Source organism: Oratosquilla oratoria, unplaced genomic scaffold, assembly GCF_046742065.1.
Source record: "Oratosquilla oratoria isolate Oo_2021 unplaced genomic scaffold, ASM4674206v1 SCAFFOLD45, whole genome shotgun sequence".
NCBI lineage: Eukaryota > Metazoa > Arthropoda > Malacostraca > Stomatopoda > Squillidae > Oratosquilla > Oratosquilla oratoria.
Window position 1 is genome coordinate 1603616 of NW_027467710.1, and position 27272 is coordinate 1630887.

Below are 27272 nucleotides of genomic sequence, written 5' to 3' on the forward strand. Positions count from 1 at the left end.
CATTCTGTCAATTTTTGAGAAAACAAAATAGTTTACCATAGTTATTTTACTGTAGAAAAGTTCTAGATGTTGGAGGAAAACCTTTCAAGTAATAGCAGTTTTATTGTTTTCTATACTTACCTAATATATACTTTGAGCCTATTCTATGAAGGGTACGGAATTGACTGATGGTAAGTGTAGAGTACAGCTCCGCAACGGACTACTGTCATAAGGACGACGTCGATCCCTTGATATTCCTGCGATAAAGAAATACATTTTGATGTATTGTTACTTCACGTGATTTAGGTTATAAAGACAAATCCCATGGCAATTATGATTTATCTTATTTATTTTTGTCAGTGGTGAGGAGGAGAACAGGGGTGAAAAAGGATTTGGGAGAGAGGGTTGATGAAAGAATATTAGGATGGTTTGGACACATGGAAAGAATGAGTGACGAAAGACTAGTAAAAGAGGTATGGAAGGCAGATGTGGAGGGAGTGAACATGAGGGGACGTCCTAGGATGAGGTGGATGGATGGGGTGAAGGGGGCTTTGGGGAAGAGGGGAATGTCTGTTGAGGAAGGAAGGGAGAGGAAGGAAGGGAGAGGACGGAAGACAGAGGTGAGTGGAGAATGGTTGTATATGGATGATGTTGTGACGACATGAGGAGGAATAGGCGGGGGGGGGGAGTAGTATGTGTGAGTAAATTTTGACGCAGCCCGAAGGGATTTCTCCCCGTCCTCTCCTTATATGCAAAGGGGGACGGAGAGGGGGGGTCGCCGATTAAATGAAGCGGCCTTGCTGTGGATGTACTGTGTCTTGCGACACTGCTTCTGACCCAGGGCGGTGGGCAGGGTTCAGGGATGACCCGTCATCCAGGAGGTGCTCAGATGAGAGGAAGGGTGGGAGGGGTGTGGAGTGTATTTAGGGATGAAATGGGTGGGAGTGTTTTTATGCCTTTCCTTTTGTGGCTACCTCCCTTGGAAGGGGGAAAAAGCCTTGGTATATGTATGTATGTATTTCTGTCAGTGGTTACGCGTTAACTTGAGATTCAAATGGGCTGTAAAATAACGTTAAAGAAAATTTGATGAAAGTCCATTTCTTAGTTGTCGATATTTTGTCAATGTCCCGTGAATGCAGTTCCCAATACTAATAATAATAATAATAATGAATCAACGTAAATTATTTCTGCAAACAAATAAAATATAGGAATGATGCATGTTCTTGTGATCTCATTTTCGGTTCTAAGTGCCTACAATTATTGACGTTGACATGATGCAAACCAATGAGTAAGGCTTATGTATATATATATAAAAACCAATTTAGTGTTGCACAGAAAACAAACAAATGAAATTTTGTACAATTTAGTTATTTGTTACTGGGCAAACATCGACGACACAACTGGTAAGTCAGGACAGCATGCTAAAGCATACCTACACGATTGACTCAATATATCGACATGGTTTTATTGTGCTAATATTTGTCTACCCCTTCATGGTTCCATTTTATTGCACAATGTCGTCAGTTGAGCGAAGTGTTTCAGATATCATCACTCGGTCACCCTTCTTGCGAGACATTTCGACAAGATATTGCGAAATGTTACGTTCACACTACTCATTGTCGTCGTATTGTGCAATAAAATATCAAACTCCTTTTGAGGTCTTTAATATACTGTGTTATTCTTCAATACAATCCCTACATCGTCAATGAAAGAAATAATTAAAGAAAACATAAAAGTATTTAGAAAGTATTGATGAAAATCTTTGAAAAGGAAAACAACAATCAATAATGAAAGTCATAGTGAGATCGCATTTGCATCAGATTTTGGCGGAATTTTTATTTAGCTAATACTTGTTTCTGTCTCTATTATCTGAGCTGTTTATGAATTCTGTAAAGAATGGAGGCGAGAGTTATGGACTGCAGAAACTTCCTGCCTTCTCCTTCAGAGGTTATCACACCACTGGGCTATTTCTCCTGCGACATCTGGGATGATTCTACCTCCATTTGAGTAACTAGAACAAGACTTCGCTAATTACAGAAATCATTTCATCAACATGTCTAACATGCATAGCTTTACAATCTTAATTACATCATTCAGTTTTGCCATTTATAACGAAGTTAATTTGATATTTGGAGGTTTCACATATATATATATATATATTGTAACCGAAGTCGTTTTTACTCAGACGAACTTTCAACGGTCTGCGTCAGTGAATCCCAGTGTGATAATACATTAAGTGCTCGCTTACCTGAGATGTGGCTGGCGGCTTCTTGTCTTTGTAACCGTCAGAGACAGAGAGTATCGTGACAGTCAAGGTGATGACAGAAAAGATGACTTGCCAGGGGTGCGTGGTGCACAGTCGCCCATGACGCCACATCCCCAACTGAACGACGCCCCAGCTTTGGGCTGCAAAAGATAAATAAAACAAATAATGATGTTGATAACAACAACAACAATAATTATAGTAATAGTAATAATAATAATAATAATAATAACAATAATAATAATAATAATGATGTAGTCCAGGCAATATAGCACATTTTAGGGCCCAACTTGGAACAAATTGCAACAGAATTGTTTTCACCACAGGGCATGCCCATGAGGTGTCTAGAACATCATACTAAAAGTTCTAAGAAATCCAATATGCTGGAAAGAATGTCTATTTCTAAAATGTATTTGCTCAACATTTTATATTTTCGGTGCATTTTTTAACCTAGGGCCTACTGAAATGTAGGAAAACACGATTGTAGCCAGAGATAAGTTTATTATCATACTCATGAACAACAGTAAGCCTATGTTTCAACAACAGATCATCAACATTAATTTCAAGAGTGTCAATTCCAGTTGTGCCACTTTGCGGTATCCGGCTTAAGCGTCGTCGTCTACATTATCTGATCAATCTGGCACCTGTGAGTTAGAACAACTTGTACCACGACATTCTCTACACACGGCAGTGCAATGGAGACCATATTTTTGGCATGTGCACCTCCTTGTTTTGCAGTTTTTCTTGCAGCTACAACAGATGACATCCAGTATCTCCGGTGGTGCTGCGGGCTGATCTGTCTGTATAGGCATGTACCTTCTGTCCACAATGTGCCATCCCCAATCTTGTGGCTTCATGTTGACACATGTTCCTTTCCACTCCATTACCTGGTAATAGACACGGAGGCTATGGAATCTTGCAGCTGCTGATGTTGGGGGTAGAGTTTGTGGTTCCACGGAAGATGTGCTCTTGGAAATCTTGTCACAGAACCGTTTGTATCTTAAGCTGTCCAGTCCTTCCTCTCTGGTACCACCGTACAGTGATACCAGAGCTTTCTCTCCTGCAGCAGTTATGTCCTCCGGTGTTTGCTCTGATTTGTGGAACATCTCTGATTGCTCACGAAACAGGGAATCAGTCTTCACCTTCTTCACTGCCAAACCTTTTCCCAATCCAAACGGGCGACTAGTGGTATCGCAGCCAAGAATAGCATGGACAAAGAGCAGATGGTCGCAAATCTGAGGACCCAGCAACTCTTTCGACTGCTTTATGCACCATACCCTTCTCGATTTGGTGGCTTGCTTTGACTCTGATACCAGAAACAGTTCGTTTACGGTCATATCAGCATGATACAACAGTAGGACCAACAATTCTGTGTCGTCATCAATGAGAACTGTATCTCTTGTTCTGGCAAAGGCAAGGGCTGTTTGAACAATGAGGACATCAGCATCATGCTTTGCGTGTTCTGTGCTGCATCCAGCCCTTTCTAGTTTGTCGCTGAGAAAATGTATGAAGCGCTGTTTGTTTGTGTTGTTGTTCAGGAAGTCCTTCTTGGATTGGATGATCATATCACCACCAAAGTTTACGGTCAAACTAGAGCAGGTTCCTGTTCTTCTTTGTTGTGTGGCATCTTTAGTTGTGGGTTCATCTCTGTAGCCATCAAAAACAATGACAGCAGCTCCATATTTCTGTGTCACATATCTGACATAAATCTGACACACACTATCATATGTGGAACCTCTTGGCCAGGGAATCCGATGGAGTAGCGCGCCGCCATCAAGGACATATTGGACTTGGTCTCCACTCGGCTCACGTTGTTCATCTATAGACTTCCACAGAACATCAGCAAGGACTGCCTTATTGGCCTGCAAGGGAAGGGATGACGAGTCAAATAAGGCAGGAGGGTGGCTACAGAGTTTGAACTTAAATAACGTTGACAAGTCTTCGCACCGTTCACCTACAATTACCAGTCGCTGGAACACCAATTGTGGATCCACTACTACAGATTCCCCTCTGACTTTGACAGTTGATCTGGATGCAAGTGTCATTGCTTCATCGGCTTTTCGGAAGGTGAATTCTTCCACAGATTTCCCTGCCATGCTCACAAGAATCTTGTCTCCAATTTCTTTTGCTTGGTCAACATTGACTCCGTCCTGAGCGGCCATGCCATTAGCAATGTTGTGAAGTGAGGTATTCTCCTTGAATGGATCTCTTTCCTTCAGATAGCTGATAAGATCGAGGGTGTCCTTGACATCTCTGGCCTGTCTAGCCTTCGAAATATCTTTGTGCTGGTCGCTGGTTTCGTAGGAGACCCCGCTGAACTTCTGCATTGCATCGTTGATGTTTGCGCATGCTGGCATGGATAGGACCCACAGTAAGCGCCGAGTCTCTGTCATCCCTTTTCCTCGAGTTAGGCCCCCATGCGTCTTTATACTTCTCATCAAAACCTGTTCGATGATCAGATCTGTGGAGAGCCCTGCCCAGTATCTATCACTGCGCCGCACAATGTGGTATCCCTCTTGGAACTTCTTATACACATCCGGATGCGTATTTGGTAGTTTGGTCATCATTTGCAGGTATACATAAGCAGACTTTGTATACTGTCGGTGTCCAGAAGCGGCAAGGTAGGGAAGCATATCGTGCACACATTGGAGGAGTAAGCTCCAGTTCCCTGTTCTTTCAGCTTTAATAAATTTCCGCAAGATGTCCACCATGTTGAGATACTGCAACCAGAGTTTTGCTGTTGGCATAGTCATCATATCCTTTTTGTTGTCAAGTTCAGTCTGGATTCTTTGCAACACTTTTGCAGAACAAACTTCTTCCACTGAGAGGGAAGAGGACATTGCTCTGTCATACACTTCACTTGCTGTAGTTATGTCAGTCGTCACTGTATCTGAAGGAATATCTTGTGGTTCTACATTATCTGTCTCAGTATCAGCAGTTGCCACTTGTGGTTCCTGAACTGTGTCTTTGGTTGGCACAGGCACATTGTAGGCATCAGCAACCAAAATGGTGTTCAGTGCAGCATCTACCAGCGTATGTCCCCACACTGCTCTGGAAACAGCTTTGCCTGTCATCATGTGGGGCACTGTGTTTCCAGCATATACCACTTTGAGCAACTCTTGCAGTCCCGAGCCTGCCATTAAGTGACCTATGCTCCCAAGGAAGCTCATCTGCATGTGAAATCCTCCAAGCCTGAGGACTCTACACTTGAGATCACTGTCATTTGATTGAGACCTATATTATAATCGTTAAAGCTTTCCAGTACAAGGGTTGGTCGAATGTGAGGACTAGAGTAACGTCGTATAGTTGAGCTTGGGTAGACACAAACTTCATTGTAGAGTAGATACGTGAAGCTTGACTGGGATCAAGGTCAATCATTGGAAGGAATGTCACAGAAGCTTTTCCTGGGTGTTGACCTCGATGCAGGAACTGCATCATACCAAACCATGATGGCCTTGGAGAGTGGAGAAGTAAGGATGTCTTCCACAGTATATCTAACTCTGATGTTGGATCCTCTTCTGTCGTGCGAACCAGTGGATTGTAGATGATAGGTTCTGCTGGAGGAATTTTGAAGTACTGAATGCTAATGCGACCAATGGCAGCAATCTCTTTATCCGTCACACGGACTTTGGGGACAGCCTTGCTTGTTTTTGTCGCCCTGGCTGTTCAACTTATACATGTATGGGGTGGTGCAAGAGGTGAATGCAAGGGTAGTGGGAAAGGGATTGGAGATGGTTAAAGAAAATGGAGAAAAGTGGGAGGTGAGCCAGCTGTTGTTTGCGGACGACACTGCGCTTGTGGCAGGATCGGAAGAGGGATTGAGGAAGTTGGTGGCAGAGTTTGGGAGAGTATGTGATAGAAGAAAGCTGAAGATAAATGTGGGTAAAAGTAAGGTGATGAGATGTACAAGGGGTGAAAGTGGCAGTAGACTGGAAGTGAGCATTAAGGGAGAGCGACTGGAGGAAGTGGATAGTTTTAGATACTTGGGTGCAAATGTGGCAGGAAAAGGTGGAGTGAAGGTGGAGGTAGAATGTAGATTGAGAAAAGCGAGTAAATGCCTTGGTGGATTAAAGAGTGTAATGAGGAATAGACATTTGGGAATGGATGCGAAGAGGAGACTGTATGAAGGAGTGATTGTGCCAACAGCACTGTATGGGGCAGAAACATGGAACATAAGAGTGGAAGAGAGAAGGAGTTTGAATGTGTTTGAGATGAGGTGTCTGAGAAGTATGATGGGGGTTACTAGGCTAGATAGAGTGAGAAATCAGGAGGTGAGGAGGAGAACAGGGGTGGAAAAGGAGCTGGGAGGTAGGGTTGATGAAAGAATATTAGGATGGTTTGGACACATGGAAAGAATGAGTGAAGAAAGACTAGTAAAAGAGGTATGGAAGGCAGATCCGGAGTGAGTGAGCATGAGGGGACGTCCTAGGATGAGGTGGATGGATGGGGTGAAGGGGGCTTTGGGGAAGAGGGGAATGTCTGTTGAGGAAGGACGGGAGAGGACAGAAGACAGGGGTGAATGGAGAATGGTTGTATATGGATGATGTTGTGATTGCATGAGGTGGAATGGGTGGGGTGGGGTGGGGGGTGAGGTAGTATGTGTGAGCAAAAGGTGACGCAGCCCGAAGGGATTTCTCCCCATCCTCTCCTTTTATGCAAGGGGGGACGGAGAGGGGGGGTCGCCGATTTAATGAAGCGGCCTTGCTGTGGATGTGCTGTGTCTTGCGACACTGCTTCTGACCTAGGGCAGTGGGCAAGGTGCAGGGATGACCCGTCATCCAGGAGGTGCTCAGATAAGAGGGAGGGTGGGAGGGGTGTGGAGTGTATTCAGGGATGAAATGGGTGGGAATGATTTTATGCCTTTCCCTTTTTGGCTACCTCCCTTGTAAGGGGGAAAAAGCCATGGTATATGTATGATGTACTAAAACACTAGTACATGTGCACTAGTACTACTATATTAGTACACTAATATACTAGTTCTAGTACACTAGTAAATTATAATGTTTAACTAGTACAAGTATACTAGAAAATTAGTACACCAGTATTAATACATGAGAACACTAGTACTAATACCCTAGTACACTCGTAGTAGTTCACTAATACTAGTACACTAGCACTAATACACTAGTAACAGTTCATGCTAGTACTGGTACTACTACATTAGTACTAGTATATTAGTACAAATACACTAGTATTGTTACACTAGTACTGGTACATTAGTAGAAGCTTACTGGTACAATAGTACTAATACACTAGTTCATGTAAAACTAATAAACAGCTAGTACATGTGTGATAAACACGTATAAATCTTAGAAACGAATATGTGAATATACGCAGGGGAGAAAAAAGAAACTATGAGAAAGATATGATAGATAAATGCAAGGATCAACCAAGTCTGCCACTCTTTTTTTCTTGTTCCTGCAGGTGACAGTGACCCGCATCCGCACAGTAAGCAATTATCGTCATGTCAACAATCGACTTGACCTCTCACCTCACCCCCAGAAGATGCAATGCTCACACGTGACCCCGATTCCTACGTGAGGTCGGAGTTAGCAGGCGTCGTGTCACATCTCATTGCAAATATATATATATATATATATATATATATACATATATACAGATATATATATATACATATATATATATATATATATATATATATATATATATATATATATATATCATACTAACATGTAACAAAAATAAATATATAAAATAGAAATAATTCTTTCCGTAAAGGGAGAGCAATTCCCCATAAGCTTTGCTTCATGTTCTCCCTTTTCAACAAGTAATTTTGTAAAAAATTTGTATATGTATAAATTGTATTTCATTTTGTTGAAAACTCCTTTACAGATATGTAAATGATAAATTAAAAGACAAACACAAAATAGTGAAACTGCGTGAAAGAGATAAAGAATATATAGATGACATAGAAATGGCTTAAGTTATGATCCGATATTTCAGGTCTGTTTTTACAATTGAAAGCTCACAAATTTGGGAAGATGGACAACGAGAAATATCCCCAAAATGAAAGAAATAAATTAAAGGTCACGCAGAAAGAAATGAGACAAAATATAAAACCTAGATGTTAGGAAATCACATGGACCGGATGGAATTGCAAATTGGATATTGAAAGAGTGTACAGCTAAACTAACGGACAAATTATACAAGATAATAGATTTCTCACTCAAAGAAGGAAAGGTACTACAAGATTGGAAAATGCAAACATTGTACCAATATATAAAGGAGGAAACAAAGAAAATCCTACAAACTTCAGACCGGTATCCCTTACAAGCACAGTAGCAAAAATATGTGAAAAGGTTATTACGAACAAATGGATCAAACACTTGGAAGAGAATAAAATACTAAACCCTAAACAATTTAGCTTTACAAGTGGAAGATTGTGTATCACACACTTAATATGGTTTTACTCAAGATTAATTTCTTAGCATTTCCCACTGCAGCTATCTTTCCCTCCCTATCCTCCTTCACATTAAGCAACTCCCTAAAATATTCTGCACATCTTCCCCTTACTGCCTTCTCCTCCATTATCATCTCTCCATCTGCACCTTTTACCTTTTCTTCTCTACTTGATTCGCCTCCTCTTCCTCTCTTAATTTCTTTCCAAAACATCTTTTTATTACTTTCAAAATTTTCTGTCATACTCTTACCCCATTTTACATCTGCTCTCCTCTTTGCCTCCTTTACCTTTTTCTTTACTTCTCTTTTCTTTTCCCTGTACTTGTAGCTTGTTAAGTGTAGTTGGGAAGGCTTATAGGAGGATCTTGATTGAGAGGATTAGGAGAGGAACAGAGGGAGTAATTGGTGAGGAACAGTGTGGGTTTAGGACAGGTAGAGGTTGTGTAGATCAGATTTTTGTGGTAAGACAGATATGTGAGAAAGCTATAGGAAAGGGGAAGGATGTTTTCTGGGCCTTTATGGATCTGGAAAAGGCTTATGACAGGGTAGACAGAAAGGCACTGTGGGAGGTTATGCGGATATACGGGATAGGAGGAAAGCTTCTCGGAGCTGTCAAGAGTTTTTATGAGAGTAGTAGAGCTTGTGTCAGGATTAGAAATGGAGAGAGTGAGTGGTTTGAGGTAAAGGTGGGACTTCGTCAGGGATGCGTTATGTCACCCTGGCTGTTCAACTTATACATGGATGGAGTGGTGCAAGAGGTGAATGCAAGGGTAGTGGGTCAGGGATTGGAGATGGTTAAGGAAAATGGAGAAAAGTGGGAGGTGAGCCAGCTGTTGTTTGCAGACGACACTGCGCTTGTGGCAGGATCGGAGGAGGGATTGAGGAAGTTGGTGACAGTTTGGGAGAGTGTGTGATAGAAGAAAGCTGAAGATAAATGTGGGTAAAAGTAAGGTGATGAGATGTACAAGGGCTGGAAGTGGCAGTAATCTGGAAGTGAGCATTAAGGGAGAGCCACTGGAGGAAGTGGATAGTTTTAGATATTTGGGTGCAAATGTGGCAGGAAAAGGTGGAGTGAAGGTGGAGGTAGAATGTAGATTGAGAGAAGCGAGTAAATGCCTTGGTGGTTTAAAAAGTGTAATGAGGAATAGAAATTTGGGAATAGATGCTAAGAGGAGACTGTATGAAGGAGTGATTGTGACAACAGCACTGTATGGAGCAGAAACATGGAACATATGAGAGGAAGAGAGAAGGAGCTTGAAGGTGTTTGAGATGAAGTGTCTGAGAAGTATGATGGGGGTTATTAGGCTAGATAGAGTGAGAAATGAGGAGGTGAGGAGAACAGGGGTGGAAAGGGAGTTGGGAGATAGGGTTGATGAAAGAGTATTAGGATGGTTTGGACACATGGAAAGAATGAGTGAAGAAAGACTAATAAAGGAGGTATGGAAGGCAGATGTGGAGGGAGTGAACATGAGGGGACGTCCTAGGATGAGATGGATGGATGGGGTGAAGGGGGCTTTGGGGAAGAGGGGAATGTCTGTTGAGGAAGGACGGGAGAGGACAGAAGACAGGGTGAATGGAGAATGGTTGTATATGGAAAATGTTGTGATGCATGAGGTGGAATGGACGGGGGAATGGGGGGTGAGGTAGTGTGTGTGAGCAAAATTTTGATGCAGCCCGAAGGGATTTCTCCCCGTCCTCTCCTTTATATGGAGGGACGGAGAGGGGGGTCGCCGATTTAATGAAGCGGCCTTGCTGTGGATGTGCTGCATCTTGCGACACTGCTTCTGACCCAGGGCAGTGGACAGGGTGCAGGGATGACCCGTCATCTAGGAGGTGCTAAGATGGGAGGGAGGGTGGAGGGGTGTGGAGTGTTTTCGGGGATGGAATGGGTGGGAATGATTTTTGTGCCTTTTCCTTTTTGGCTACCTCCTTGGTAAAGGGGAAAAAGCCTTGGTATATGTATGTATGTTTTGTATGGTCTGAAGGGTGTTGAGGTGTGTCTCACTGAGATTAGGTGCCCTTGCTGGACTTGCATAATTCATCACTGAGTGTATGCAATTGTTTATTTTAAGGTAAGTTTCTTTGTTTTGTCCAAATGTTGTTTCAGTAATTGATTTAAGTGCATTGAGTCTAGGTGTGCATTTACTTTTTATGTTTGTGATGTGTTGTTTAAATGACATGGATATATCATATGTTACACCATATAGAGATGAGGAATGTATTTGTGTTCTTTTGTCCAGTTGGTGAAAAGTGTTGCTGTGGATTTGGCTGGGGCTATTTTGAGTCTCTTTGTAATAAACCATGTGTTGAGTGTATCAAGGCATGGCTGTATTATTGTGATTGTTATGTCGTCTGCATAGGAAGAGATTTGTATTTCTGAGGTGTCTGGTGTAAGTATATCATGCATGTATAGAATAAAGAGTGTGGGGAATAGAACTGAGCCCTGTGGTACTCCATTCTTAATGTTTCTGGTGTGCGATGATTGGCCATCATATGACACATAAGCATTTCTGCCTGCCAGATAAATGGCCAGCCATCTTTTAGTGTGTGTGCTGTGTCCAGGGCAGTGGACAGGGTGCAGGGATGACCCGTCATCTAGGAGGTGCTAAGATGGGAGGGAGGGTGGAGGGGTGTGGAGTGTTTTCAGGGATGGAATGGGTGGGAATGATTTTATGCCTTTTCCTTTTTGGCTACCTCCCTAGTAGGGGGGAAAAAGCCTTGGTATATGTATGTATGTATGTATCTTTTAGTGTTATTGTGCATGTCTTTGTTATATATTTTGTTTGTTACTTTGTGGAGGGGGATAGCATCAAAAGCTTTACCAATGTCTAATGTTATAAGAAGTGTTCTGTGATGGGGCCTATCTGAATTGATGCCATCTAATATTCTTTGTGTGAGATTTATTAGAAGAGTGTGGATTGTAGTGGCCTAAAACTGTGTTGTGATTCAGCAAGGAGAATATGTAGTATGAGGGAGTTGGGAGATATGGTTGATGAATGAGTATTGAATCTATTTTTCCTTATAAAAAAGTAGTTTTAAGATTCATTTAGATAAGCACCTAAGAAATATGCTGTAATGACTGGCATTTTTATTTTATTTGTTATTATTAATGGTTTATTTCTAGTTATTCATTTATTGTCAAGTATTCTTATTTTTGTTCATCATTTTTCATTATTTACTTATTTCATTCTTTTATCTACCTGTTTATTATCTATGTTTTCCACATCCAACCTAGTTATGGACCAAAAGGTCTCCTGCTGGCATGCTCTTCCTTTGTAATCCTTTGGTTTGGACACATGGAAAGAATGAGTGAAGAAAGATTAGTAACAGAGGTGTGGAAGGAGTGAACATGAAGGGGCGACCAAGGATGAGATGGGTGGATGGGGTGAAAAGGGCATTGGGAAAGAGGGGAATGTCTGTTGAGGAAGGACGGGAGAGGACAGAAGATAGGGGTGAATGGAGAATGGTTGTGTATGGATGATGCTGTGATGCATGAAAGGGAGTGGGTGGGAGATGGGGGGTGAGGGAGTATGTGTGAAAAATAAATTGATGCAGCCTGAAGGGATTTCTCCCCATCTTCTCCATTCCTGCAGGAGGGGTCAGAGTTTTTTTTTTTTTTTTTTTTTTTGCCGATTTAATGAAGCAGGCTTGCTGTGGATGTGCTGTGTCTTGCAACACTGCTTCTAACCCAGGGCAGTGGGCGAGTTGCAGGGATAACCTGTCTTCCAGGAGCAGCCAAGATAAGAGAGAGGAAGGGGGGTGAATGGAAGTGGGGTATGTGCAAATGGAATAGGTGGGGGTGGATTTTATGCCTTTGTTTTTGGCTACCTCCCTTGTACCATATACCATACCAAAGGCTTTTTCCCCCTTGTATGGGGGGGGGTACCCAAAAAGAAAAAGGCATAGAAACCACTCCCACCCATTCTATTTCCTATATATTCCACTCCCCTCCACCCTCCCTATTATCTTGGCACCTCCAATGCATCCTGTCCACTGCCCTGGGTCAGAAGCAGTGTTGCAAGACACAGCACATCCACAGCAAGGCCGCTTTATAAATTCGGCAACCCCCCCTCTCCGTCCCCTCAAGCAGAAAAGGAGAAGACGGGGAGAAATCCCTTTGGGCTGTGTCAAAATTTTCTCATACATACTTCCTCACCCCCCACCCCCACCCACTGCCCCTCATGCATCACAGCATCATCTATACACAACCCCTCTCCATTCACCCCTATCTTCTGTCCTCTCCCATCCTTCCTCCACAGAAATTCCTCTCTTTTGTAATACCCCTTTCACCCCATCCATCCATCTCATCCTAGGTCAACCCCTCATATTCACTCCTTCCACACTTCTTTTACTAATCTTTCTTCACTCATTCTTTCCATGTGTCCAAACCATCCTAATACTCTTACATCCACCCTATCTCCCAGCTCCCTTTCCACCCCTGTTCTCCTCCTAACCTCCTCATTTCTCACTCTATCTAGCCTAGTAACCCCTATCATACTTCTCAGACATTTCATCTCAAACACATTCAAACTCCTCCTCTCTTCCTCTCTTATGTTCCATGTTTCTGCCCCTTTCAGTGCTGTTGGCACAATCACTCCTTTATATTATAAGCTCACTTGTAAGGGGGGAAAAGCCTTTGGTATATATATGTGTCATCACAGACACATCAAATAGTCAAAGAATTTTTAAATATGTTCACCTTCCAAAACAAGGCAGTGAACAAGTGGAACACATTACCAGTTGTTGTTGCCTTGTGTTGTTCATAACAAAATAGAGGAACATGATCACCTTCACAGGCTCTCAACAGAGTTTCCACTTGCTATGTTGTGTTCTTGTCTGATGGCTACCTCAGTACCCCCTTCCTCCATGTTCTACCCTGTTAGAACCCTTACAGAATTGTTGGTCCAAGGATTGCAGTAGAAATAATAAGCCATACCAACTATCAAGGAGCTAACTTACTCCCCACCCCCACCCACATGGAACCTGAGGAGAAAGAAGTGATATGGCAGAACTATTTGGGAGGCTGTGCACATAAGACTGACAGACAAATATGAATTCAAATCTAAATATGATCATTGAAATTAAGGATATAGATTAATTTGCAACTGTACATGATTTTGAGAATAGGTATTATGTCATATTGGAGAGTAGTAGATGGGACCCAACAAGCGTTGCTCTTTTCTATATAGTACAGTTAGGTAAATACATACATAACAGTACCCTATGAGCATAGCTCATTTCTTGTGGGTAAATATACATAAGAGAGGTAATATATGATCTATTTAACATTTTGGTCTTTCTATACAAAATATTTCTCACTCACCTTGAATTTGCTTGTATCAACAAAGAGTGTCCAGGGTTAAATATTGTCTCTTCTCTTCTGCAGCCACTCCTTTGCAGCTGGAGATGCCATCTGCAGCTGCACAGGCAACTGCATTATCAAACTGAAATAAATATATCAAATGTTATCAGCTAAATCTATCAAATCTATCTCAAATGACCATTAGCTGGAAGAATTAAAACTAAGGTCACATCCACTCACAAATACCCATTATCTTCTGTCCCAATCTCATCTGTATCCACATTACCCTTGATGTTAACTTATGTCAACTACTGAGCAACAAATGATAGCATAATTTTTTGCAAAAGCACACAAAAGCTACACCAGTAGTGTGTGCAAAAACAATACATGAATTTAAAAATAGTTTAGATAAAATGAGATACAAAGACGGACACCACGAGAATAGCTCCCCTTCCCGTAAAATACAACTAGGTAAATACAAAATTATTCAAATCATATAGTGAATCACAACAGCCATTCTGAACAACAAAAATTGCATTGAGACATATTTCTATAGCCAGAATGATATAACACACTATACATACATATACCGTCAAGGGCTTTTCCCCCCTTACAAGGGAGGTGGCCAAACTCAAAGACATAGATCCACTCCCACCCATTTCATTCCCCCATACTTAACTCCTACTCACGACCTCTCCCTTGTTTTTTTCTTGGTTCCTCCTGGATGATGGGTGATCCCTGCAGCTCGCCCACTGCCCTCCCTGGGTCAAAAGCAATGCAGCAAGGCCATTTCATTTAATTAGTGACCCCCGTCTTCGTCCCCTCATGCAGACAAAGAGAAGATGGGGAGAAATCCCTTTAGGCTGCATCAAAATATCATTTGCACATACTTCCTCACCCACACCCATCCCCCACCCTCCCTTCCATGCATCACGGCATCATCCATACACAATTGTATACTACAATTAGGTAAATACAACTCTTCTCCACTCACCCCTATCTTCTTCCATCCTTCCTCAACAGATATTCCCCTCTTTCCAATGCCCCTTTTACCCCATCCATCCATCACATCCTAGGTCGACCCCTCATGTTCACTCCTTCCACAACTCTTTCACTAATCTTCCTTCACTCATTCTTTCCATGTGTCCAAACCATCCCAACACTCACAAACCCCATCTCCCAACTCCCATTTCACATAATTTCTCACTTTATCTAGCCTAATAACCCCTAACATACTTCTCAGGCATTTCATCTCAAACTCATTTATACTTTTCCTATCTTATATTCCATGTTTCGGCCTTATAAAGTGCTGTTGGCACAATCACTCCTTCATACAATCTCCTCTTAGCATCCATTCCCAAATGTCTATTTCTCATTGCACTTTTTAATCCACCAAGGCATTTACTTGCTTCTCTCAATCTACATTCTACCTCCACCTCCATTCCTCCCATATTTGCACCCAAATATCTAAAGCTATCCACTGCCACCAGTCTCATTTTCAATTTGCTGCTCTCCTCTCCCATTGTACATTTCATCACCTTGTATTTACCCACATTTATCTTCAACTTCCTTCTTTCACACACCTTCTCAAACTGTTACTAACTAACTCCTCTGATCCTGCTACAAGCAGTGTCGTCAGCAAACAACAACTGGCTTATCTCCCACTTTTCTCCATTTTCTTTAACCATCTTCAACCCCTGACCCACTACCCTTGCATTTACTTCTCGCACCACCCCATCCATGTATAGATTGAACAGCCAGGGTGACAGAACACATCTCTGACCAAGTCCCACCTTTACCTCAAACCACTCACTCTCTTCATTTCTAATCCTGACACACACCCTACTCCTCTCGTACAAACTCTTGACTGCTCTTAACAACTTTCTTCCTATCTCATACGTCTGTAATACCTCCCACAGTGCCTTCCCATCTACCCTGTCATAAGCCTTTTCCTACCTGTCCTAAACTCACACTGTTCCTCACCAATTACTCCCTCTCCTAATCCTCTCAATCAAGACCCTACAATAGGACTTCCCAACTACACTTAACAAACTGATCCCTTTGAAACTACTACCCTCACACTTGTCCGCTTTTCCCGTGTAAAGTGGAACTATACAGGCAACTCTCCAGTCCTCTGGCACTCTACCCTCTCTTAATCAAATATTAAATAACCTCACCAGCCAGTCCACCATCTCTCTACCTCCTTTTTTCAGACATTCAGCATGACATCCATCCAACCCAGGTGCCTTACCTGCTCTCATCATCTCAACAACTGCCTTCACTTCATCTTTCCTTATTTCTCCTCCATTTTCTCCCCTCATCACGGTCATTTTCTTAGCGCTTCCCACTGCAACTACCTTTCCCTATCCTCCTTCACATTTAACAACTCCCTAAAATATTCTTTATTTTGTATTTTTATTTTGTATTTTATTTTGTATTTTTAGTTTTACCATATTTTTATTTTGATGTTTCAATTTGTGGTTTCACCATAAATATTTTTTCAATATATAGATAAAAATATAACTCTTTCAAAATTATTCTGAAATTACCTCAGCGGTGACGGTGTTTGGGGGACACTTCCGTAAAGGTGATTGGGTGTACAATACCAACTACCGATATGATTCCAGGAGACGAAACAGCGAAGAAGCGTAGACAGAGGTACCTATGGAAGTGGCTAACAGCTACCAAGGGTATAACGAAGAAGACTTTCCAAGAAGATAAGGTGTTGGCAGCTAGACTAAGGGACGAGTACAGTAAAATGTTCCCTGGGTTGTACGCTGACATCAAGACCTTTAATGTGAAAGTGTCAATACGCAAGTTCCAAGGGAAGGTGATCGCCTTCAAATTAACTCTAGAGAACGATAAACAATTCAAATACAGTGATAACATGTTTGACGGATTGGAGTGTTCAGACAATATGATAGAGGAGGATTCAAAGGCGTTCACGCAGCATTACTTCCCAGGATAAAGAAATTTGCTAAGCATGGTGCAAAGTCTGATCACAGGAACTTCTAGATGCATTTCTTAGACAGACTTTTCAAAACATCAAAAAGAACTGTTATTCACAACAAATATGCTATAAGAAAGGTAAAAGCTGTGATTAAGCATAAAATGAAACGAAAAAGAAAGTTATCATACACAATGCTCAATCTAACCTCAAACCAAGAACATAACTCTTTCAAAATGATTCTGAAATTACCTCAGTGGTGGCGGTGTTTGGGAGACACTTCCGTAAGGGATTCTCTGATTATCTATACCGCAACCACTAAAGAAAACGGAGAAATAGTAACAAAACGACCATACAATGTAGTATATAAGTTGTTCATGAATATTTTTTTAATTGAGCACGGAGTAATCAATATTCCTGAAGACATATTCAAACTAATAGAAGAAGCTATCAAGATCATTACAACCACTCCTCATTTACTGACGACAATTGGGACCAGCTCGCCGCCGTTAACCGAATTGGTCGTTAAGCGAAAGTGTATACATATACGTACATGTACTGTATGTACAATGTCCAGCAATACATGTATCTTTATTTTCGTGTATTTTCCCTCTTTTATACAGTACATTAAAGCTTTATTTACTGTTTAATTACGGTGGCTAGGTTCCTGAAATTACCGTATATGACCAAATCCGTGTATGCTGACATTCCATATTGAATACCGGGATATTTTTTTAGTTTCGACCATGGGCGCAATATAGCAATAGAAAATTAATTATTAATTTTGTAAATTAAAATGTATCAACGTAATATGCAATTTTGTGGGCGGAAATGAAAGTAAAAAATACCATGCTACAAGAAAATATGCTAATGAACGAAGTCGGTAGCATAGGATCGGGATGCCATCTTGTCGTCTGCCAACGTCTCTCACGACGACGACAACGAGGACGAGCCGGATGACATTTAATTTGCAGGTAATGATTTATCAAACACAGGTTAGGTTAGTTTAGTTTAGGTTAGACGAATTTATCATCCTCTCATTTCTTCGACATCGGCATCTATCATAACAAACATGGTGTACCATTCGTCCGACATGACTTCGTTACTTACGAAATTTGTTTTAGCACCCTTTTTTTTGCTCACAAAATTGCATATTACTTTGATACATTAGAATTTACAAAATTAATAATTAATTTTCTACTGCTATATTGCGCCCTTGGTCGAAACTAAAAATTTACCACTACCGGTATATACCGTACCCCAGGTAGTTTTTCAGCTTGCAGGATGGTAATGTAGACCTAAGCTTCAGAACACTTTACCTCAAAGGTAATATCCACCGTACAAGTTCATTTATAACATCATACAAATTTGCCTCAGCCAACTTAATTATCGTACACGACGTCGTAACTTCGGGAGATTTACGTTAAACGAATGTCATAAAGCCCGTCGTTACTCCGAGTTGTCGTTAACCGAGTAGGTCGTTAAGCGAGGAGTGGGTGTATTCCAGACTATGACACCGTCTACACATCAACCACTGGAGATTCATTGGAGGATATTAAGGATTAGATTTTGGACAAACTAAGGAAGGAAACTAAGGAACTACACGAGAAGTTGGATCAGATCTTCACCATGATGAAGAGGATGAGAGATGAAGACAGTGACGAAGAACATAGGTCGCCCAAACGTAGGTTTCACGCAGAAAAATACTCTGAGGTAGAATCTGACGAAGGCAAACCATCTACTAAGAAATAAAACGTATCTGTGGATTGTATGGCCCGCGAACAAAGCGACCAAGTGCCACAGGACAAGCAACCTGCCGAAGGTAGTTGCAGCAAAGCCGCTGCTTGTATATAAAAAATTGAAATCACTCTGCTTGTCATGTATGGGGTCACATTTTCATATTTCTTCACTACAACCAAAGTAAACAAATTTATAGCATTCAATCAGCAATCCATGTATCTACAGGTAGGTATGGGCCTAATATTACAATATTTGCATTCCTACATAGCATGGGTGCAAGCACTTGTTATACAAGGGGGAAAGGGGCTTCAGCCCATCCCCTAAAATTGAGAAAAGTATTACTATTGTATGTATGCAGTTACTCACACACCCAAAAAATTGTGTGTTTGCATCCTTGCTAAATGGCCAAATAAATATTAACAGTATTTTGCAAGAAAATGCAAAGGAAATGAATTGAGAAGAACTGACAATAAAAGGTGGAGAGGAACTCTGGGCATCCTACTGGATCTGACCACTGATTATACATTGACACAATGGGTTAAAGAAAACACTAGATATGGACACAATGAAGAACCATAGAGACTAGATATTCACTTCTGAGCCTGAAAGAGTAACCACCTACTAATAGAGTTTGAGCTTAGGGAACAAAATGATGTGAGAAGAAATGAGAAATACAGAGAAGGAAGATTAATGTATAACAAAACTACATACATATACCAAGGCTTTTTCCCCCTTACAAGGGAGGTAGCCAAAAAGGAAAAAGCATAAAATCATTTCCACCCATTCCATCCCTGAATACACTCCACACCCCTCCATCCTCCCTCTTATCTTAGCACCTCCTGGATGACGGGTCATCCCTGCACCTTGTCCACTACCCTGGGTCACAAGCAGTGTCGCAAGACACAGCACATCCACAGCAAGACCGCTTCATTAAATCGGCGACCCCCCCTCTCCGTCCCCCATGCATAAAATGAGAGGACGGGGAGAAATCCCTTCGGGCTGCGTCAAATTTTGCTCACACATACTACCTCACCCCCTATCCCCCTGCCCATTCCACCTCATCCAATCACAACATCATCCATATACAACCATTCTCCATTCACCCCTGTCTTCTGTCCTCTCCCGTCCTTCCTCAACAGACATTCCCCTCTTCCCCAAAGCCCCCTTCACCCCATCCATCTCATCCTAGGACGTCCCCTCATGTTTACTCCCTCCACATCTGCCTTCCACACCTCTTTTACTAGTCTTTCTTCACTCACTTTCCATGTGTCCAAACCATCCTAATACTCTTTCATCAACCCTATCTCCCAACTCCCTTTCCACCCCTGTTCTTCTCCTCACCTCATTTCTCACTCTATCTAGCCTAGTAACCCCCATCATACTTCTCAGACACCTCATCTCAAACACATTCAAACTCCTTTTTTATGTTCCATGTTTCTGCCCCATACAGTGCTGTTGGCATAAACACTCCTTCATAGTCACCTCTTAGCATCCATTCCCAAATGTCTATTCCTCAGGAAAAGGTGGAGTGAAGGTGGAGGTAGAATATAGATTGAGAGAAGCGAGTAAATGCCTTGGTGGATTGAAGAGTATAACAAAACTGACTTTGTAAAACTTGGAAAAAAAATTCAAAATGCTAGCTGGGAAAATTTTCAAATGATGAAACAAAGATGGAAGAGAAATGGAACATTTTTTAGAGAAAAATATAAGGAGGGAACAAAGAAACATGTACCTAAGCAGAAACAACAAAAGGGCTTACATAAAGTGTTGATATAATAAAAAGTGTAGAGATGCTAAAGATTGAAGAGATAAAGCCTGGAAAAAATGGAAAAAAAGTGACTAAATGGCAAACATACATCACACTGAGAAATGAATCTGTGTGTTGATATTTGAGGAGACGCTCCACTGGGTACCCTGATCGCCCACGCATGTACTCGACCCATTTTGCAACTAGCTCCTCCCCATTCAGGTCATGGGTGTTTATATACTCCTCTCCTCCATTTACTGAAGCCATAGATCTAATTAGTAATATGCCATGAGTAGACAAAAAAAAAAATAAATAAATAAATAAATAAATAAATGAATAAATAAATAAAAAAATAATGATAATAAATCAACAAACAAATTGTCAGGGTTGTATATTCTAGATACATTTCCTTTAAAAATATGTCTCAGTCATAATCAAATTGTAAAACGATTTCTTTGCTCAATTACTATGCTGCAGGACAAGTGGGGTGCAGGGGGGGCAATGTTCCCTCTAAGCTGTGTGCATGTGCATGCATGCACACACGTTTTACAAATAGTACACAAAGGAAAATATATGTGCACACAAGGTTTTCAAGATGAAATTGAAATTTTCTAATTAAAGAAATTAACTGTATAATTTCATAACAATTTAAAACAAAAGAAAGGTGATTTTGAGAATTTGTCAATTTCATAAAATCATGTCTTGAGATCCTTTGTATTGTGTTCTGCAGTCAGTATGGTGACCCACATAAGTACACACATACTTTGCAAAGAAGGCAAAATTTGCACACAACCAAATTTCTGTGCTCACTCACAGGCTTTTAGAAGTGCATTATCTGCGAATGTCATTAAATATAAAATCTTTAATTCAGGCTAACACGAGTAAATTTGATTAAGCTAAGAAGAACTCCAGCTCTTCAAAGGGAAGAAAATCACTTTCTCAATAATGCAGGTAACAGTGCTTTTGTTACAAGGGATTAGGGGGAGAGCTGTTACTGTACCAGGAGTATGAGGGTCTTGGGTTTGCCACTGCTACAGGTGTGGGGCCCTCACGCTTTACAAGGTTCCTGAGTTTAAGCTCCAATGTAAAAGAGGCTACTACCTGTTGCAAAAGTCAAACTTACTGTACTCTGCCTTGATGCAAGGTGATTGATGCCTCCGAGGTTTTAGGTACACCGCCATGCCAGGGTTGTTGTTGGCAAAGTTGATCAAATCCTTCTCGCTATAATCTCTGCAATAAAACAAAAAATGTCTACAGTGGATAATATGAAGAAAAATGGGATCACATGAAGAATTGTCACCCCAGTCTTTGACAGGGTGACGATTCTTCATGTGGGCCATGCTGGGTTTACGATTCTTCAGTTGTACAAGTTGAAAACAATAAGCAGAACGCTCAATCAACCTAAACTAACAATCTTTATTCCATTGTTGATATTTGGCATACTGGGGTGACAATTCTTCAGGTGGGATCTCACGGGGTGACAATTCTTCATGTGGGCGTTCTGGGGTGACAATTCTTCATGTGCCCTGAAAAATGTAACATTTGCAAAACTTGTTGGTCCATATTGGATGGAGGCTGTTAATGGCTGCCTCATGACCATGGGTCTTCTGCAAGAGAGAGAGACCAATTGATTGATCTCAATACAATGTACACAGGACCCCCATCAATGTGGAATTTATGAGAGTTATTTCAAAGCAACGAACAAAAAAAGGTAATAACCATTGGAAGGTGCCAAAATAGTTCTCAACACCCCCTAAATGATCAAAAATAATTTAAAAGAAACTATTTTCGACACAAAATGTGGACTGTTACATCTATGAGTATGCAAAAGATAAGAATATGTGAACCTACAGTTGTGGAACAGCATGTGTTGGGGGGGGGTGTCACCTTTACATGCAGCCTTTAGTTTAATTTTCTTTATTATTATTTTTAACATTTATAAGCAGAGCAAAACTGAGATGGGCTGGACATGTGGCACTTATGGAGGACCATAGAACTCCAAAACGAGTAATGATGGGTAGAATGCCTGGAAAGAAGAATTATATTTATTATAAACATATCCATCACTATGTCATGAATTAGTCAAAACTTACAAGAATGTTAAAATGGATCTTGTACCATTACTTTTCATTCATTCACAACCACCTGCCTTGAATCTAACTGAATCTTTATTCCCTTTGTATCCACGTTAAATTAAACAACTTCCACAACATAGTAACAGCAAGGAAAATATCCCTTGTATGAGAGGATGTATATTTGTATGGTGAAGACCAGCCTACTGCTCACTACAATGCATATGTCCTGGGGGCATTCAGTCAGAGCTCATTATGAGATAAAATGGGAGGACTGTAAACATATACGACAGCAGTCTGTACAATACTCCCCATGATGTTTGGGGGGGGGGGACACTTTTGGTGAAAAGAAGGTAAAGCAAATTCCCACTACCGTAATGCACTTTCAATGCAGGATTTATTCATCATGAGTTGTGTGTATGAACATTGTTTTGTGGATGAATCTTACACATGAGTCGTACTAGTGACCATCAGATGTGGAAGGTGGTGGTGTGGTGTGGTGTGTGTGTGTGTGTGTGGGGGGGGTTCAGCACTTTTCAACTCGCCCCAGGGTGGCACTTACCCATGTTGGTAAATTGCCAGTTTATAGTAAACATAAATCGTACAGTTTCTGTTTGAAAGGCCTACACCCTTCCATGAGCCGCCTATGGGTGACTTCACCACTTTGCAAATTTATAATGGTTTACAACTGTGTGTGTGTGTGTGTGTGATTTACCATGGTCTTTGGATCACGTGTTGAACTCATGACCGACAGTTATTTCCTTCCCAGAAGAGAGCTCAGAGCTCATATATGACCAATCTAGGTGTGTGTGTGTGTGTGTTTACCACCACCATGATTCGGTGCATGGTCTTGAATCACATCTTGGAATCAGGATCAACAGTTATTAACCTCCTGGATGAGAGCTCAGAGCTCATATGAGTGATCTATAGGTAATACTGTGACCTTACACGCAAACACATACACACACCCATCTCCCCACCCACAAGAGTTGGAGTAACACCCTGCAGTGCAGTGATACTGAAATTATTTCAGCCCTGAGCAGGAGTCAAACACGGACTGCCGTAGTGGCAGGCATGAACTCTAACCACAGTGCCACGAGGTGTAATAATAATAAATAATAATAATAATAATAGGTTTATTGAGATAGCAGTGATACACTGACAATAATACAATTGAGTACTTTTATGAGTAATATAGTAATTATAAGAGTGATATGCTTAGTCTAAAATTTATAATGAGTTTATTGTGCGGACAATGGATGGAATGGCACTGTTCTTGTATCGGTCAGTCCTCGGCGCTCTGATGGGCTTGATTTTGTTACAATGCCGAGTTGCATGGTGAGTGGTTGTGGTGTTAGGTGGGAGGAAGTGACGGTGACGTGGGTGTAGCATTAGGTCCTGTCCAAACTTATTCATTGTGTGTGTGTGTGTGTGTGTGTGTATTTACCTAGTTGTATTTTACGGGAAGGGGAGCTATGCTCGTGGTGTCCCGTCTTCATATCTCATTTTATCTAAACTATTTTTAAATTCATGTATTGTTTTTGCACACACCACTTTCTCATCTAACTTGTTCCAACTGTCTATTACTCTGTGAGGAAAGCTGTTCTTTTTCAAATCTCTTCTATAGCTGTCTTTTTTAATTTTCTTTCCGTGTCCTCTTGTATTTCTGTCATCCCATTTTACCAGATTCTCTCTATCAGTAATTTCTATGCCTTTCATGATTCTGTAAATAGCTATCAAATCTCCTCTCTCTCTTCTTTGCTCTAGTGTCTGTAGTTCAAGTTTTGCTAGTCTCTCTTCATGTGTGTGTGTGTGTGTGTGTGTGTGTAAAGACCAGATATACAGTGCTGCTGGAGATCCTGTGCAAGTGGGTGGCTCTTTTTTCGGTACTTTTTTTTTTTTTTTTTTTTTTTTTTTTTTTTTTTTTTTTTTTTTTTTTTTTTTTTTTTTTTTTTTTTTTTTTTTTTTTTTTTTTAGAAATGCACATCTATGCAATATAGCAATAGAAAATTAAATAATAACTTTGTAAATTATAATACATCAACACAATATCTTTTTCTTTGCAGAAATCAATAACAGAAAAAAAGGCTACAAGTGACACACTAATGAACAGAATAACAACTATGACTGCTTGAGATACCATCTTTGTTGTGATAGATGCAAAGGTCAAAGAAATACAAGTATGATATATTCGTCTAACCTTACCAGCATTTAGTAATGTGGTACATGTAATTCTAGAGGTCATCATGGTTGTTGTCATTATCAGGGATGTTGATGGCCTGTTTTGTCATCCGATTTGACTGCTAGGGGTAGAGTTTCATAGCTTGAAGAAAATCATGAAGGATTACAAAGGCGGAGCATGCTGAAAGGAGACCTTTTGGTCCATAACTAGGTCGGATGCAAAAAAATATATAATATATATATATATGAATGATAAAAAAATATATAAAATAAAAATTATACTAATATAAATAATAAATAATACACAGATATAGTTAAATAAACAAACAGGTAAATAGTAATAATAAACTGATATATAAGTAATAAATATGGAAATCAAGCAAATAATAACAAACAAATAATCAAATAATATAAAAATGGCATTCATTACAGCACCTTGCTTAAATGTTTATCTAAACGAATCTTAAAGCTTCGAACTGAACTACATCTCAGTTCCTTAGCACTGTTTTAAAAATATGTAGCTTGGTGACATCACTTGGAGAGGGAGAACAACCGGTACACATCATCAGCACCATTGTCAAACTGACACTGACAGGACTGGAGAGAAGACAATATGGCATCTTGAACCTATTGTCACAACTACACTCAGTAGTGTATTTGCTTAAAACATTTTTTTCTTATTGATCTCCACCAAGAAAAGCATATACTACATTGATGTATTACAAGTTACAAAAGTGAATATTTAATTTTCTATTGTTATATAGGTGAGTAGTTCTAGAAAAAAAATATAAATCTTTATTTGCTTGATAATTATACTTATTTTATGGTCACTAGCTAGTGCACACCCATAATATGGAGTCATTGAGTGACATACATTGGGCCCACTGGATATAGAAACAATGATAATGGGGATGGCAGGATTTGGTTAAGTCCTGCAGGGTTCTGGCATCTTTTAAAATGATCACAGCACCCCTGGTAAAGACAACCCAGTTCTATTCCAGTGTCACACATATGCGTTTTACACATTTTTTTTTCCATTTAAATTATTTTTTTCTATAGGATGATTATGTTAGGTTAGGCTAGAATATATTAGGTTAGGAGCTATTGGGTATTGTAGATTTCATGTTATATATCCGTTTGCATGATTCTGGAACTTATCCCTTTTCTTTTTGCATCTGAAAGATCTATTTCTCCTATAGAATGGTTACGTTAGGTTAGGAGATACTGAAAAACAAGTTTCATGTCAAATATCCGTGTTTGCGCCTCTCTGGAATCTATTCCTTTTTACAATTTTTCAGCTTGATTGTTGAATTGCAATTTTCTCAAAATCCAATCACTTTTTTTCATCTTAAAGACTTATAAGAAACCTGTTCTGCATATCTTTATTGTATACCACACTAGCTCCTGGAGAGTACCAGTACAGTTTTGTTATAAAACCATAAACTCCCACATTCATTCTATATATGATATACAAATTTATTAGAGATTACAAATTATATTCTATCTCTGGTAATCGTTTTATGACCGAGTATTCAACCAAATGTCATGATTGATTAAAAATTGGTATAAACATGAATAGGCTGTGAACTTACCTCATTCCTCTGCTTCCTCTATGGTTTTTCCGACATGCCTCGTAGTTGCCTTAAAATAAAGAGAATTTGAAAGGCTTAAGATAAATTGGATACTATGTTATTAAGGTAAAATTTTACTTTCGACCATTGTAGGAATATAGCAATACAAAATTAAATAGTAATTTTGTAAATTAAAATATAGGAACGAAATATGCAATTTTGTGTGCGGAAATGAAAATAAAAATGTTGCTAAAACAGATTTCTTAAGAAATCTGTTATAGCAACTTTTTTTTTCCGCACACAAAATTGCATGTTACGTTCATACATTTTAATTTACAAAATTACTATTTAATTTTGTATTGCTATATTCCTACAATGGTCGAAAGTAAAATTTTACCGTTATGAAAGATAAAGATCCAACCTCAATGTCATGAAACTGTCACTTGTCAGGAATGAACTGTGGCCAGACCATTGTCTTGCAATGTGGTGAATACAATGTATTATTGTCAGGCCCTACATGTAACAAAACCTTCAGACTACCTTTGTTTTAAAGCTATGCCTATGTCTAATCTTTTCCGAAGGCCAAGGTAGTGCATTTACATGTACCATGTGTAATGTATATCAAAAACCTACCCCTGAATGCAACAAGTGTACAACATGAGGAACACAACTGAATCTATTCAACTCACCTGCTTGATGAATAACCCTTACTTCATACATTTCCCATCCTTGTAACGGATCTGTCTGTTCTTATACTGCCGCCCTGTGCAGTTTCGATTCTATATGTTTGCTTGGCCAGTAACAACATGACTTTTTCTCCTTTGCAAAGATCAATTTTGTTGTTGACCAAGTCTACATTAACCTCATCCACAAATACCACTACAGAATACATTTTATCTTCACCTACAATACAGAAAGGTACCCACTGTCAGATCACTTGCAACTATCAATAAACATGGAAATTTGATAACTTCAGCTTCCATGTATAGCACCAAAACTAAGAACTAATGGATGAGGACTAAGAAGTTTCATTCTTGTTTAAGTGACTCC

General features: G+C 40.2%; 1 protein-coding gene across 6 annotated transcripts; it reads right to left on the reverse strand.

Annotated features, from left to right (window-relative positions):
* Positions 1-118: 118 nt before the first annotated feature.
* LOC143023312 (large ribosomal subunit protein mL43-like) lies at positions 119-27146 on the reverse strand (the record flags this gene model as incomplete). 6 transcript variants are annotated; one of them, XM_076181840.1, is given in 8 exon segments in its annotated part: positions 119-236; positions 2228-2385; positions 13986-14093; positions 17164-17229; positions 20508-20655; positions 21522-21628; positions 26244-26292; positions 26912-27146. In XM_076181840.1, coding segments are annotated over 7 exon segments (630 nt in total). In that variant the 3' UTR covers positions 119-236; positions 2228-2264.
* Positions 27147-27272: the final 126 nt, after the last annotated feature.